Source organism: Melanerpes formicivorus, unplaced genomic scaffold, assembly GCF_026170545.1.
Source record: "Melanerpes formicivorus ecotype bairdi unplaced genomic scaffold, bMelFor1.0.p_v2 SCAF_92, whole genome shotgun sequence".
Lineage (NCBI taxonomy): Eukaryota > Metazoa > Chordata > Aves > Piciformes > Picidae > Melanerpes > Melanerpes formicivorus.
The window spans coordinates 1086899-1102391 of record NW_027142444.1 but is presented as its reverse complement, the minus strand read 5'-3'; the positions used below and the strand labels follow the sequence as shown (position 1 = coordinate 1102391).

The following is a 15493-nucleotide window of genomic DNA, read 5'->3' as shown; positions in this document are numbered from 1 at the left end:
AAAGTATTGTGGCTACCTTAAATCAGCATGAATTCACAGGGCCACCTCGCCCCTGTGAACACTCTCATCCATTGGGATGTAACTCTGTGAGGTGTTAAAAAGAAAACAACTAGAGAACTCATTAGCACAACTCAGTTCCCTGCCACAACCAGGAGGATGCTAACATTTCTCCTCTCTGGTAAGGATGCAGCAGGTAAGCATGGGAAAGGCTGGGTGACACTGGCATTTGTGGGAATGGAAGGTGGTTCCCAAGATAAGCCAACCTTAGCACTGCATGTGTGTTCTGTTCACTGCATCCTGTGCTTCTGCAAGCTGGCTCTCATCTGCTGAATACATTATTTGACAGATGAAGCAGTCTAGACATTAGTATTCATGAAACAGAGAACAAAATGCCAAACAAAAGGATGCAGGAGAAGAACAGTTGCAACCTCCTAGCATCGTGTGAGCGTTTTCCAAGAGTAGGCAGCAGCCCCTATTTAAATTCCCATCCCTGTGCTCATCTCTCCCTCCCCCCAGCAGCACCCACTTGCACAGCAAGTAGCAGTTCCAATTAATACAACTGCAGACACTGGGAAGGCTTGAGAGAGGGAAGAAATTATCAGTGTGGAGTTTTAGCTTCCTTGATACAAAATGGTTTTCCCCAACAATTTTCCCAGCCATTAAGCAATTTGTGGCACCACAGCTGCTGAACTCATTCATTCTTTGCTTGTTGCAAAACCAAGACACACTATCACCTAGATGGTTCCCAAAGCTATCCCTCATTCTGCAACCCTCCCTCAGCATGCCTGCTCTAGGAGCACTACACTGCACACTTCACATGCCTCCTGCATTTATTCCTGAGCATCCATCAGAGCTCCTCGTGCAGGCCACATGTTCCAAGAGCCACAAGGAAAGCTTTCCCTTCCCCTATTCCACCTCTCCCCAGCTTTAAAATATTGAGCTATAACACATGCTCCATCATCCAGGGGGTTCTTTTCTGTGTTGTGCTTCTTGCTGCTTGTTTTTCTCCCCTTTTTGGGGGTTCCAGTGCAAATCTTTAACTCTTTCCTCCTACCAGCCTCCTGAGCTCCAAGCCCCTAGTAACTAAAGCCAGCCAGGAGCACGGATGAAGGCCTCACTTCACTGGGCAACAGTGCCTGACAGAGTGAGAGGCAGGAAAAGTCCTTTTTCTCTCTATGAAAGCATGGAAGGCTGGTGACTCAATTATTTAAATTTTATTTTACACCTATTAACCATAGCATATCAAGTAAGAGTAGCAGCTGCTACATGAATTTGACCAGCTCCCTTGCCCTCAGCAGATCACCCATCTGCTTGCTCTTCACCTAATATTTCTGTTTGATAGGTTGTAAAACAGATTCCTGCAACGGGTCAAGAACAGAGTCAACTCCCAATCCCACACAGAAATTTCTATGAAAACATATGGACATCTCCACTGAGTGATGTCAAATTTAGAGAGGCCACCGACCTCCTGGAAGTGGGTGAAAGGAAAATTGCAGCCTGTGGTGAAAAAACACTGACTCCATTACGGTGAATGAACAGCAGAGTGGAGACTGAAGAGCTGTATGTATAATTAATTCTAGTGATACAGACCTACCAAATTCATGGCTGCATGCACTGAGGAATGCTGTGCAAAATGCCTCTCTCTAAGGTATCCACTTCACCTTCTGCAGGATACAAAACTGCTGCTTCTCCACATGGTCAATGAAAGGAAGCTTTCCTGTTCTTCAGTGGTACTGAAACAAGCATTTCAGTGATGCTAACTGAGCAAGCCAGTCAAGAGCTGTGTATTCCAGCAGGCACATTCTCATACCTTGAGACTTTTCCCACTTTAAAGGAAGGGAACAAAAATTAGGAAGGACACCCATCAGCTTCAGCTTCTCTGGTTCTTACTGGGGGGTGTAGAGCCTTGGGAACTTTTCATTTACAGTGCATAGAAAAACCATTGGAAGATCACCTGCTTCTGAAACAAAACCCCCAAAGCTCTAATGAATCACACTGTCTGTCCTGGGTGGTCTTTGGGAAGTACTCTGTAGTCTCTGCTTCCAGAAAGAAGAACAAGAAGAATATAAACTATCCCTGAGACATTATGCATCTGGCCCACTGCTGAATGGTTGCACAGTGCTTTGCTTGCCAAACAACTGAATTGATCTACCACTGACTTTTGAGGCTGGCAAGTACTTGCAATCCTTCACTTGAAGATAAATCTCTAGAAGGCTGTTAGACCCCTTCAGTTATGGCAAGAAGATTGGCCTCAGTGCCCAGAGAGGCAGAGTGGGAGCTCCCCCAGCTACTGGTGGCCTGGACCCTCAATGCTGCAGCCCAGGTTGCTTTGTCTCTGTGTTCTCCCTGGCACAAAGGGGGGAGGAATGGCACTTCTTTCTGTAACCCTATCTTGAAGGCAGCCTCAGCTCCCAGGGCTGTGCCAAGCCCTGCAGATTGCCACACAAGAAATTTCAGCCCTTGCACTACTGAGGAGAAGCCTTGGATACCCTGCTGTTCACACACACAGCAGAGGTAGGATTTCTTTGTCACCAGGCTGCTCATGGCACATTCACTACAGCCAGGAGACCATGTAAATAAGATGGCATCAGATTAGACTTTGAGACATTTCCTTCAGCCCCTGTTCCCCCTGCTCTAATGGGCAAACCAGCAAACATTCAGGTGGAAAAGAAACACAGCCCTAGAAGCTTTGGTTCCTGGGAGCGTTGCTGCTGTGCTTCTGACTGAGATGATCGATGTTCCTGACATAAAATAGCAGAACCAGTTTTAAGGCTGAGCTCCTGGAGCAGAGCAACTGCACGATCTAAAATTTATTGCACAGCACATCTCTGTTTAATTAACAACTCCAAGCCTCCCTGTAATTAATAAGATACAAATTGTTTATCCTTCCATCCCAGCAAAACTCCCCCAGCAAACAAGCAAAGGAAGAGGAAGGAGATGACCATTCTTGCTGCGGTGCTCAGCACCCTTTGGAGATGACAAAATGCCTTCCTTTTTTTCCTACCTTCATGCCAAAGGCAGAATGAAAGATTAGCTTCAGCAACTTCAGAAGTGATATAAATTTTGATTTAGGGCAGATTACCTCATACTTGTCTGGAACTTGAGCAAATGAAGACTAAAAATGCAAAGCACAGGCAAGAACAGCTGTGATTTCTGACTCCAGGCCTGCTCCTCTCCTCAGAGGAAGCTGTTTCAGTGGAGGAAAGAGAAGACAAGACTGGCCAGGTGCTTTAGGTTCCCTCACAGGGCAGCACCTCTCCAGCACAGGACTCTATCAGCAATCAAACTCAAGTTTCAATAGCTTGTTTTGGCTGTGTCTGCACACACTGCAGGTATCCTAGGATAAAATGCATTCCAAGCACAGATGTCTGAACTTCCTCAGTGGCACCATTTGTGGTTAAAGGATTTTAGTGTTTGCAGGGCAGATCAAAGTCACATGAATGACAGCAGCACATTTCTTCATGCCAGACTCCTCTTCTTCAGGTCAATCACCAGAAGGTTCATGCTTACCTGCTAGCAAATGTTTGCACTCTCAGAAGGCAGGCAGGATGGTAACAAAAAGCCTCATCACCATTGCCACAGCAAAACATCTCCTCACGAATCAGAGGCCAGCTTAGATGTGGATGTCAGACACCCACATGACTGAAGGCCACGCTGTGGTGTGGGATCACGTGGAGGATCTCACTGGGTGAATGCAAGGAAGGTTTTGCAGTTCATGTGCTATGTAAAGCAACTGAAACACTCAAGGAATGAGTTTGGGAATCGAGGCGTCGAAAGTGAGCGACTGCACAGCAGGGAGAGAAAATGCTTCCAGAGGGGGGGAACCTTTCCCATGTGCTCATAACTTGGGAAGTTCATTTCATTCAGGTTGCCACTTTTGATGATAAATAAATATATTGATAGAGAGATACTACATGAGGTCTTGACTTATATGACACACGAGCCCTCCAGGTCTCGTTAACAAAGAGCTAAATCCTTACTGCCATCAGCAGCAGGTTTAATGATCACAGAAGAAATTAACCACAGCACAGGCTGCCCCACTCACTCTGTGCACAAGCTGGACACCACACTAACAGCTGAAGTTCCTCCTGCTAGGCTTTTCCTCATGAAAATAAATAGATATTGCCAACTTCATCAGTGGTTCTCAGAACATCTACTCAAAGACTCCAGAAACCCCTGCACTTCTATCCTTTGCATACCACCAGCTCTCACCTTTATCAGGTGTTAAAAACTTCACTTTTACCACTTGAAGTTGTTTATGAAGTCTGTCAAGGTCAGGCATTTTCTGTTAGCCTAACTACCCAAGTCAGGAGGAGGCAACATCTGCCAGAGGTTCTGGAGCACTCCAAGTGGCCCTAACTTCTTTCTCTTGAGATATCCAAGCAGGTGACACAAAACAGGGAGGTGTCAGCAAAACATTCCTATGATGATGAAGCTATCAAAACGCAGTCCTCACAAAAAGTCCCAGTCCTTAAAGGAGAAAACCACCTCTAAGAAAAGCACCAAGATCAGGTCCTGCTTCTTCACTGATCTACCAGAGCACTGTGAAGCCACTGCTGAGTTCAAAGCCCTGGAGGTACCCAGAGGGAGATAACTGACCTGAGTCTTACAGGGCTGCCAAAGCCTGATGGCAACCCCCCACTCATCCTACAGCTGAGGAGAAGCAAGAGTATGCTGACATCAGCTGCATCTGCATCCAGATTACACAGACCCACTGGGAGGGGGGGAGAAGCAGCCTGGATTCAGCAGTGGCACAAAGTAAAACAACACATCCTTTAGAAGGCACAGCCTGCAGAGCACCCTGGAATGTTCTACATAGGTTAGAGCATGCATCACTGGGGTTCATGTAACATAGGCTTTTATCAAGACAGAACACTTATGTGCATCACTGCTCCTGCAGCACCCCCAGCCTGCTCATCTTGTGCCCCCTCTGTCCATGTTCTTTGTTTTCTTACCTTCTACTGCTCTCTTGAAGAAAACTTTACAGCTGCCACACGTAACCACCCCGTAGTGACATCCAGATGCCTCATCTCCACACACCAGACAGACTTTGGAGGGTCTTGAAGATCCAGTTGATACACTTCTCAGTGAAGAGCTGGAACAAGAGGAACAAAACAAACCAACACAGCTATGAATATTTCAAATCACATTGGCCATACTGCAAAGTTCAATTAAGAATTTATCCCAGGTATATTGCTCCAGGCACCTAACAATTAGGAAACCACAACTCTTGCTGGCAGGGCCTGGCTGAATACATGAATTGCTTTAATTAGGAAGTGCAATATTTTTATTGTCTGTTTTAGAGCACCCATAGTCTATGGATGTTAATGTGAGAAGCTACCACGAGGGCAGGGGAATTTATTGGGAGCAGATGATTAAAACTGAAAATAAACAGCCAAGCAAGCAAACACTCTGGCAGAGATTTGACAGCCACACAGTTTCTGTTTGCTTGTTTCAAGCCTTTACAGCTAAGCAACACCTGTAATGAAGACCATTTTATGAAGCAGCACAAAGTGGTACACACTGTCCTGTCTGTGCTCCTGCTTACCACTGCAGTGGTCCTTGATCTTCTGCCTAGCATTGCTGTAATTTAACAGCTTACTTCCACAGGGGTTTTAAAGCCCTTTCCACATTCTGCAAGTGCACAAGACCCTTCCACAGGACCTCAGGTACCAGAAACCAGCACTGGAAGCTGCAGAAACCATCCCCAAGCTTTGCAGACTGTGGTACCTTGCAAACCCATCCTTGGCCACCTACTGCCTTCCTAAAAATGGGGCACTGCTGTTGCTGGGTCTTTTGAAACCATCACTCTCTGTGGGTATCATTAGGAAGCTCTGGAAGATGGTGCTCATCAAAACCAAGTCATATCTCATGATGCAGTCAGTGTCCTCCCTCCCTTCTTCCCTTGGGGAGTGGCAATGCCACCCCAGTGGAGTCAGCACACTCGGAGACATGTGCCAGAGAGCGAAGGAAATGAAAGCTCTGGATGCCTCCTGCCCCTCCAGAGGGCTGGGGGAGTCTCCCCTCCTGCACAGGCTCTCTTCCCCAGGCAAACGCGACTTGGGGAGTTTCTTCACGTGTTATCTCCGTATGCTGCCTAACAGCTACAAAAACAACCCCGAGAGACTTTACACTGGTGATGAAATCATGTGATAGTCCAAACTGCAGGTCACTGGCTGTGTGCTGGTCAGCCAGTGGGAAACAAAGTTCACAGGTAGGCCCAACTCAAACAGAAGATAAGCAGCCTACTGAAGACATTCCAAGTATGCACCCTTTGCCTTTGCCCAATTTTCTGCCTTCCTTTAAAGAGGTACACAGAGGCCAAGTGGTTTATCCAGAGGCAGAGGATAGATGTCACTTCAGATCAAGGACCACGACTCTCTTGGCCTGCAGCTTGACTGCAACATCAAGCCTCAATGTCTTTTTAAATGACAGCATTCAGATGCTCATCAGAAAGTTCCAAACAGAGTTGCTGCTCTTGTCTGCTGCCTAGTCTGTTAGATTTACTAGTTTTAGTCCTCCTGCTATTTATACTTTCATTACATAACATCACTCTACTTGACAATTGCTAGGTGATGGCATTAGCTCATCTGGTAGAGAGACACAGGAGAGCCTCACCAGACCTATGTTCAGGGAAGCTGTGTGCTCCAGTCCCAGCTGTTCCTATGCAGACTGCTTTTAGCTACCCCTACAAGCAGCAACCTCCTGCAGGATTTGCCCAGGCTCTGCTGGTTGGCATTCAGCTTTGTTTGGGCAACTAAGGAGAGGCTTTCTCCCTCCAGCACATTTCATACTGCATGAAACAAAAAAAGACATTAAGCCTCTCATTAAACAAAGTTCCTCAAAAGATGTCTGCTTTCTAGAGAAAATGTCAATAACCTGGGACACTAACTCCCTGCACACACTTCCTCCCCCTCCCCCCCTTTCTGCTGGCCTTTTTTATTGCAAGCAGTGCTACTTTGTCTGGGAAGGCAAACGTTTCACTTCTGCCACACCACCACCATGTCTTGGGGCATTTGTAATTTTGATGCTTCATGTTCCCACTGCTTCCGAAGAGCAGCAGAAAGAGAGAGAATAATTCCTAAGTCTTTCTGCCCTAAAAAAGGTCAGTGTGTATGTATGGGGGTTTATTATTGCCCCCCAATCTCTCAAGCAGCTAATTCTGTTAGAGAGCTTTTCCTGGGAAGAAATGGAGGTTTCCAGGGGATTACAGCAGTAAGCCTGGGCTCTTTTTTCCCCCTCCATATTTTTGTATCTACACACACACATTCTCTCTATAAATACCTACTGGATATATATAAGCATGCATTATTTTTAGCTGAAAATAAATTGTCATGTAGGATTTGCAGAAGGTGGGAGAGCCTTTTTTTAGCTACAAGCTACCCTACAAAATTGCACTTGCACAGAATTATTGGGTGAGCAAAAAAACCAGAAGCAGCCAGTAAAGACACACTGAGGCAACAGTTGATCCACAACTATTATTAAATGCCTACCTAAGACAATCCACAGCATATTCTATACAGTGCTTCCCTAAATGGGAGGCTTGAATAGAGCTGAGAGGGCGAAGGCAGAGCTTGGCTACAAGGCATGCATTCACACATCAGAGCGTCACAGGTGGAAAGTTAACGTTCTGCAATAATATATCATATGCAAATTGCCTCCCATACAGGCTTTGAATCAGGGGAAAAGGGGAACAGCTGAAAGTACAAATGAGGTATTTTCATTCTTAAGAGGAGTATCCAACATGGAGCAGTTCAAAGAACCATTGATATTAGCTGTTGGTACCTAAATCTCCTCCAGCCTGTGCCAGCCCTGGCTTCTAATAAACAGCCTTCAGCTTGCTTTGAAAAATCTCTTCTGTTCCCTTCCATCCACGCTGCACTAAAGGATCTGCCAGTCCAAAAGGCTGGTTTGTCACCCCATACAGAGGTAAGCTGGTGTTTGCACACACCTGCAGAGGCTGAGGCCCAAAATATGGTCAAGTCCTATGGCTAAAGCTCACAAGGGCAGCAGCGCCCCGAGAGCTGCCCACCCAGCCCTGCACCCCGAGAGCTGCCCACCCAGCCCTGCTTCCACAGGGGCAGCAGCGCCCCGAGAGCTGCCCACCCAGCCCCGCTTCCACAGGGGCAGCAGCACCCCGAGAGCTGCCCACCCAGCCCTGCTTCCAGGCGCCAGGGGCTTCCCCTGGGTGACTGGGTGCTACTGCTGTCCCACCTCTCTCAGTATTTCCGACACAAAGTGGGGATAAAGAGGCAAACAGCCCCAGTGCCATGCCCAGAGAGTGCAGGCTTCAAGCGGAGGAGATCTAACAGCATACATATTTGATCAGAAGGCTTTTGCAGCCAAGGGCAGCACGGAACAGTTTAACAAAGCCAAATGTATCTTCTAAGTGATTTGTAGAACGGTTGCTTAGATGGCTCTGCTGCCATTTGTCACGTTGGAGGCTGTGTGATTAGGAATGAGCCTGATTTATGGCCCTCAACAGTGCAAATGCTGGCAGTTAAAGGCTGACCTTGACTAGCCATTGCCATCAAGCTCATTTGTGTCTCTGCAAGTTGGCTTTAGTAGTAGTTATAGGGAGAATTAATTAGAACTCACAGATTTGGTAAAGCAGAGTCAATAAAGCCCCAGATAATCCAGCATTTTAAAAGCTGATTATATAGGTTATTAAGCCTTTCAAACCAGATGTCAGACAGGAGCACAGTTTAAACCAACGATGCCTCTCTGATGATAAAATGAAGCACTCCACAGAAGCAGAAGCCACAATATGAATCCCAAATTCATTTGTTCCAAGCACTTTTATTATTATGAGATCTAGATGAGGCCTTTTTAATTCCACATCATTGACTTCTCTTTTTTCACAGAGAAATTTTCTGTGGTAAAACAAACAGAAGGATCCTGGGTACACCTCAATCAAGGGAGTCACTTGACAAACGAAGGTAAAAAAGTCAAGATCAACATTGTTTGCACCAACAAGTCTTTAAGAGTATGAATAATCAGGGGATTGAAGAGGCAGAGACTGCCAGCATCTGCCTTCTACTGTCTCATCTCACTTCTGAAGGGGTGTACCCTCCAGGGAGAGCCATCCCCTCCTGGGGACTGGTGAATGGAAACATGACATTCACTCTGCACACACAGATCCTGACTCTCACCTTCCTGTGGCCCAAAGCACCTTTCAATGGTATTTCACAGTCCCCACATGGACAGTCTGGCTGAGCATGGAGAGCAGAGCCCAGCCCACCTTTCACACCCAAGGAAGCTCAGATGATCAGAAGATGATCAGGAGGTGACCAAGAGCTGCCCAAGAGCCCCAGGCACCAAGCTGGTTGTGCTGCTGCAGCAGCAAACTCGCACTCTTGGCATTCACCGACTTCAGTGCTGAGGGCCAAGATGAAGTCACCCCAGGGAGACAAGAGACTCCCCACCAAATGACAATGTAACTCCTCATAACCTGGCACTAAAATCAAGGGACTGATTACCACCCTCGTGCTACCCTGGAGATATACTCTCTTCCCAACCAAACAGTCCCCTGAATTCTTCCTGGCTTTCACAGCTCATCTTACCTCTCTGGGTGCTTCCTTTGGCTGGTCACTTCCTCAGCAGTTCTCCTACCACCTTGCTTCAGCTCATCATTTGACCAGCTATCACAGCTGACAGCATAACCATCTCCTCTTCACATGAGCATTATTTTCTGTGTGTTCACACAGAATCATTTCACAGCCAAGATAACTCTACTCTTAGTTATATTGGTCAAAAGTTGTCCCACAGATGTGACCAGCCCACAGTCACAATCTCCACCAGTAACACAGATCACCTCCCAGATCTTGCTGCATGCCTCTAGTTCTGTCAACACTAAGCTCAGACCAGTATCAGTTTCCCCTTGTGCAGCCTGAATTCGAAGGAGTTTGACTGCAGGACGCAGCCTTGGCTCTCCTGTAACTCCCTGCATAAAGCAGATTAGCAGACTGGAAAATGCTATTTCTTAAATGTCAGACTATATAAACCAATCTTCTTGTCAGCAGAGCAAGAAAGCATGGAGAAGTGAAAAGGTGCAGAGATGAAAGGATCAGATTTTGGAGGAGAAGGCAGTCACATGGGACCTCATGAACACTGAGTAAGGAAAGACCTCAGAAACCAAACCACCCCTGGGCCTCTGCAACACTACCCTTGGACAGCTGGCAGAGGGGCAGACAGACTGCTAAATGCCCATGCTGCAGGTGCTGCTGGCTGATTTTCTCAGGGCATTATCCTGCTCCTAGAGAGGAGAAGAGAGATGCTACAGAAGTGCTTCTGCTTCCTTGGCTAAAGCCACACTCCTCCTAAGGGCCACTACCAACCCTTGCACCTGCTGCCTTGAAACAGAACAAAAAGGGCTAAGTTTATTGTTGTAAGACTCAACCTTACGAAAACCCAGCAACACAACCAAACAAGAGCTCTAGGATTCAAATCTGGAGCAACTCTGAATATTTTATGAAAGCTAACTGTGTGCTTTAGTGTAGATTATGGATGACAGACACCCCGTGTAAGATCTGAAGCAGTGCTCACTCTGACACCTGAATGGTTGGACTTGATGACCTCAGGGGTCTTTTCCAACCTGAATGATTCCATGACCTGGAGGACGTCAGTGCATAAATAATGGAAGTGGTTGGGGAAAGAATTAATATTTTTCCTCACTGTCTTCTCTGTACTGGAATAGAATAACAAAAATAACACAGAAGTGCCCACTGAAAATGTATTTTCCATGGGAAATATTCAAGAACTTCAGTTAAGGAAGAAAAATGACCTGGAAGCCAGCAGCTTCGGGTGCTATAAACCAATCATTTTGAAACACCCCAAACTTCAGCATTCTTTCATTTAGCACTTACTCACTTCTGTTTGTTTCATCTGATGAGGGATGCCTCATGCAACCCTCTCTGCCATGCTGTAATATGGAAAAAGGGGACCAGTATCTCCCCAGAATAAACTTACTTTGCTACCTACGACTCTGAAGGTGTATTTGATAAGGAATCAAAACCCAAACCAGCCAGGAAATGAGTGGCTGCGATACTACCACTTGGTGGGCCAGTGTGAGTTACTCTTGTGCAGCACAGAGGTTTTTCTATTTCAAGACACAAAACTTACAGTTGAACTTCAAACACTTCAACTCTCATACAAATGCAGAGGTGACAAAATTAATCCACTATTTATGCTTCCTTTTCTCCCCCCCCTTAAGAAATGTTTAATACGATGAAGCACCTAAGAGTCAGAGGGGAAGGAACATTTAGTTAAGGGTTCTTTCCTCAGCAGCTCCAGCTTTCACCTTAAGGGACTGTATTTATCACGGTTTCATACCTGGATCTTAACTCTGGTAACAAGCAAACAGTGACCACAGCAAAGGCTCCACTCCTTCTCCCCAGACCCCCAGATGTAAGAAGATTCACTTAAGGTTTAAAAAAGGCATTTGGAGAGTTTACTCTGCAAACAGAAACTGATGGGCTGCCCTGTGCTGCGGTCACCAGCGAACGGGTTCCTGTGCTCAGCTTCACCCTGAGGCATATGCTGATTTTACCAAGTGAAGCAAGTGTACTAAGCTCCTTCACTTTCCATTTACCTTGGTGGATGCTGACAGGACCCAACATTTTCCTCCATCCAGCTCTAATCCTTGACTTTTCCTTGACCTTCTCTACTGAAATGTTTTGCTTGGCTCTCCCAAAATGTTACCTCAAAAGAGACTTCAGAAAGATATAAACTTCAGCATAAACAAATGCATCCTGCTTAAAACTGAGGAGCACTCCTAGGAAAATATATCTACTTTTACCCACTGATTCAGTGGGCACAGAAGGACAACATCCTCCCAATATTCTTCTGCAATGCCCTTTTCTCCTCTAACCACTGTCACAGCCTACCAAGAGGCAAGTGCCTCAGGGAAACACCATTTACTTGTTCTGCAGGTTTTTTGGCACACACATACAGTTATCTAGTGAAATGGAATGGTTAACCTGCATGGGGAGTTTTCTATCAGGAGACAACCTCCAACTTGGGAAGCCAGGGAACGACAGGAAGCCTCACAGGGCATTTGCTGTATGTTCTCACATTTGGCCCTCTCATGGAATGAGTGCAGTTTAAATGCATGCAGCGGCGGCGTTTGTGCCGCCCATTATGAACTGCTCTGCACGGTATAGCAAGATAAGGCAGGAACAGGTTATCTGGAAAATGATCTGGTTAATTATTGAAAGTCTGTTGGGGGGGCAAAGAGTTTAACTCTTCCTCTTCTTGCACCTGCTCCCCAGCCACGACTAAAAGTAAAGAGCTTTGAAACTTCCATTTTCCATAGCATCATCTCATCTCCCACCACGAGAAATAAGCGAGCTAATTATGCATCCTGATCCCCTCTCCTGCCAGAGCACAGCAGTGTTTCACTTGGTGAGGCTCTGCTGCCTTCTTGGTCAGCAGTATTTCAAACCTGCAGTGATCCAAGTGAGGTGCACCTGCTGATGAGGGCACCAGTGGGAAATCATTACCATGAGGAACTGCAGGCAAAGCAAGACCACGTGGCTGCTCTGCTCTGCTACCTGGGACTCCTAAGACAAAGAAAAATTGAGTAAGCAAGGGAAGAAAGAAAAACAAACACCAAAGTCAAATGCAGGGAGATGCTACCAGGAACAGGAACACCTCTGTAAGAAGCCTCCTCTTCTCAGATAAAAGCTCACTACTTTTCCCAACTTCTTCCCTCAGAGTGTAAATAAGCAACTCCTAAAAGCATCTTCCCTTGCTTGAAGGCTTTGTTTTATGAAACCCTGAGTACTGCGACCAGTGATGACCACAGCACTGACCATACCCAACCCTAAGAAAACTCACTCTGTGCAGAGACAAAAATCTGACCAGCCTGTCTAGGGAGGGCCTGGATTCTTAAGTCTAGAAGAATCTCTCTGTCAAAAAGAATACAGGAGTTTAAGAGAAGCAGCTTGGCCCAGCCATATGCACTTGCCCAAGGAAAACCTCTTTGCTTTATCCGAGTGCAGGATAGGTTTACAGTGGAAGCCACCACACCATTAATGCCCTGACCACAACACATAAAAAGTTTACAAGAGTCCTGTAATCAAATAAATTAAAGTATTTCATAGTAGCAAAAAAAAAAGGTAGCCAACTGAACTGCCATCTCCAGTCTGCTGGGGATTAAAATACCACAAGAGAGAAACCTCCAGAGCAACCATGAAACCATAGGGAAAAAATGCACCAAAGCACTAAAAAAGGTTACCATGGGAACAAAGGCTATTTTCCAACTTGTCAAATAAAAGCCCCAGTATGGCAGACCTTTCCTCATAAGAGCAGTCCCACAGGCTTTGAAAGGCAACATGTCTAATTATTGCTTGAGCCGAAAGAATGTAACGGGGGGAAAGCAAAGGGGTTTGCCCTTTCAGCTCCCTTGTGCCCCCACATCCAACAAGACAAAATTAGTAGGCATGTTTAAAGTGTATTAGCATTGTGGTAGCAGTGTGAGCTGTAGTGTAATTCCACTTGGAACACAAAGGAGAAGCAGGAAAGTCTGCACATTAAGCTGAACTTCATAAAGGAAGCATCGGGAACAAACGCAAGGCAGCAGGCAGCGCTCAGCACTGTTCAGCTGGAGTTACCAGTGCAGAATGGGGCATTAAGACTCGAGCCCAGAAGTATCACACACAGTATCACAGTGTCACCAAGGTTGGAAGAGACCTTGAGGATCCAACCTGTCACCACAGACCTCATGACTAGACCATGGCACCAAGTGCCACGTCCAATCTCCTCTCGAACACTTCTAGGTGCAGCAGAGAGATTCCCAACACCAGCAGACTTCAGTATGTGAGCAGCTGGTCCTTGTGGGGCCTTCCTTCCTTCATTTTCTCCCTTGCTAAAGAGCTTATTTTGAAGTGAACACCCAGGAAAGGATACTTTCAAGCAGTTGCCACCAGTTTGGAAGACAATGCAAAGCTGCATCCAAAAGGGCATTTCTGAAGAGAGTACTGCTACAGCATCTGAGCTCATGCCATCAACCCAACCAGCACCAGATCTGAAAGGGTTGCTCAGAGCTCACCACAGAAGTACAGCTTCCAAGCAGAAGTACAACTGCACCTTGGAAGACAGGAGTTTTAGAAGCTAAACTTGAGTTTAACATTCAGGGACTTAAGGAAAGTCGACAACAACAACATCAGAGGAAATCTCTGCTCCCATTAAGTGAATAAATATTCTGTGGGTAGCTGTGGCAGCAGAAGGTAAAGCCAACTGCAAGAGTATTCTTAAAATATTCCAAAGCGAGTACTTTCAACTCCCCTTTCCCCATTTTCACAGCAAGTACAACTGCTGACATGTAGCACAGTTAGAGAGTACCAAATAACCATAGATTTTCACTTTGGAATCAATTAAAATACCCCTCCATTACGTGTCAGAGTGACAAGTAATAGCCTGCTGAGTGCCATGGAAAATTCTGGTCAAACAGCAGATGAGGGTTGCAATCACTGACTGATACCCAGAGCAAAGTCTTTTGGTAATTCTCCCACAAGCAATCACAATTGCTGACAAAGTTCAAATTTGTCTTGACAGGATTGTCAAGGCAAACTAGAGACGTTCACAATCGCAAGTCAAAGAATTCATTTTTATTCAGCTGAAATCCACTCTGCTGCTCACATACTAATGATACACAGCACTGCACCTACCGCCCGCTCTGGCTGAAGAGCTGGAGCCCGGGGAGGGAAGGCTACAAGAAAATTGGAGTATTAAGCAACACCCAGAGCAGGGAAGTCGCAATCTGCGACCGGCGCAGCTCCAGCTCCTCTCCCAAACCCTCTGCTGCAGGCTGGCCAAGCTCCCTTGCAATACACAGCAGGCCTTGATTTGGGAAGGCAGCACCTAACCTGGGTGGGAATGGGAGCTGGTGCAACCACGGAAATACCACCAGCCCTCCCGGTTCAGGCAAAGGATGTGTAACTGTTGATGCACAAAAGCAGGCTGCTGCAGAGGCAAACTGACAGCTGAGTGTGCATAATTAGGTGCTTATGCATAAATCTACACAATTTACATAGCAATCAAGGTGTACAGCAGAGTGAGCAAACATTAGTACCCGCTAAGCCATCACCCCCAGATCTTACTTATGCAGCCTGTCTGTGGCACAGGCTTTCAACTCTCTAGAGCAAGGACCGTGGTGTTTACAGCCATCGTTAAGCCACAAGCTCCCCCACTGACACAACAGGTCCCCATGCAGAGTGCAGTCAAACCAAACAGAAAGAGCCCAGCCACACACATCATTTATCCTATTAAGCCAATGGTTTGGGTGGGAAGAGACCTTAAAGATCATCCAATTCCAAGCCCTGCCATGGGCAGGGACACCTCCCACTGGACCAGGCTGCTCAAAGCCTCATCCAGCCCAGTCATTCCAAACCACTCTGCTTTCCCCACAACCCTTGCCACTGAAACTATTTCTTCTCTAAACAGGTGTGCAATACACAGAACAAGCACCTGAGGGAGAAAGAAGATGACTCAG

The 15493-nt window shown here is 46.3% G+C and overlaps 1 protein-coding gene across 4 annotated transcripts in view; it reads right to left on the bottom strand.

Annotated features, from left to right (window-relative positions):
* Window positions 1-15493, bottom strand: part of NR3C2 (nuclear receptor subfamily 3 group C member 2) — a 197231-nt gene that overhangs the window by 74343 nt on the left and 107395 nt on the right. For all 4 annotated transcript variants that reach the window (XM_068165742.1, XM_068165744.1, XM_068165743.1 and 1 more), the window contains one exon: window positions 4956-5095. In XM_068165742.1, the coding sequence (XP_068021843.1) occupies window positions 4956-5095 (140 nt within the window). The remainder of the gene's footprint in view (window positions 1-4955; window positions 5096-15493) is intronic.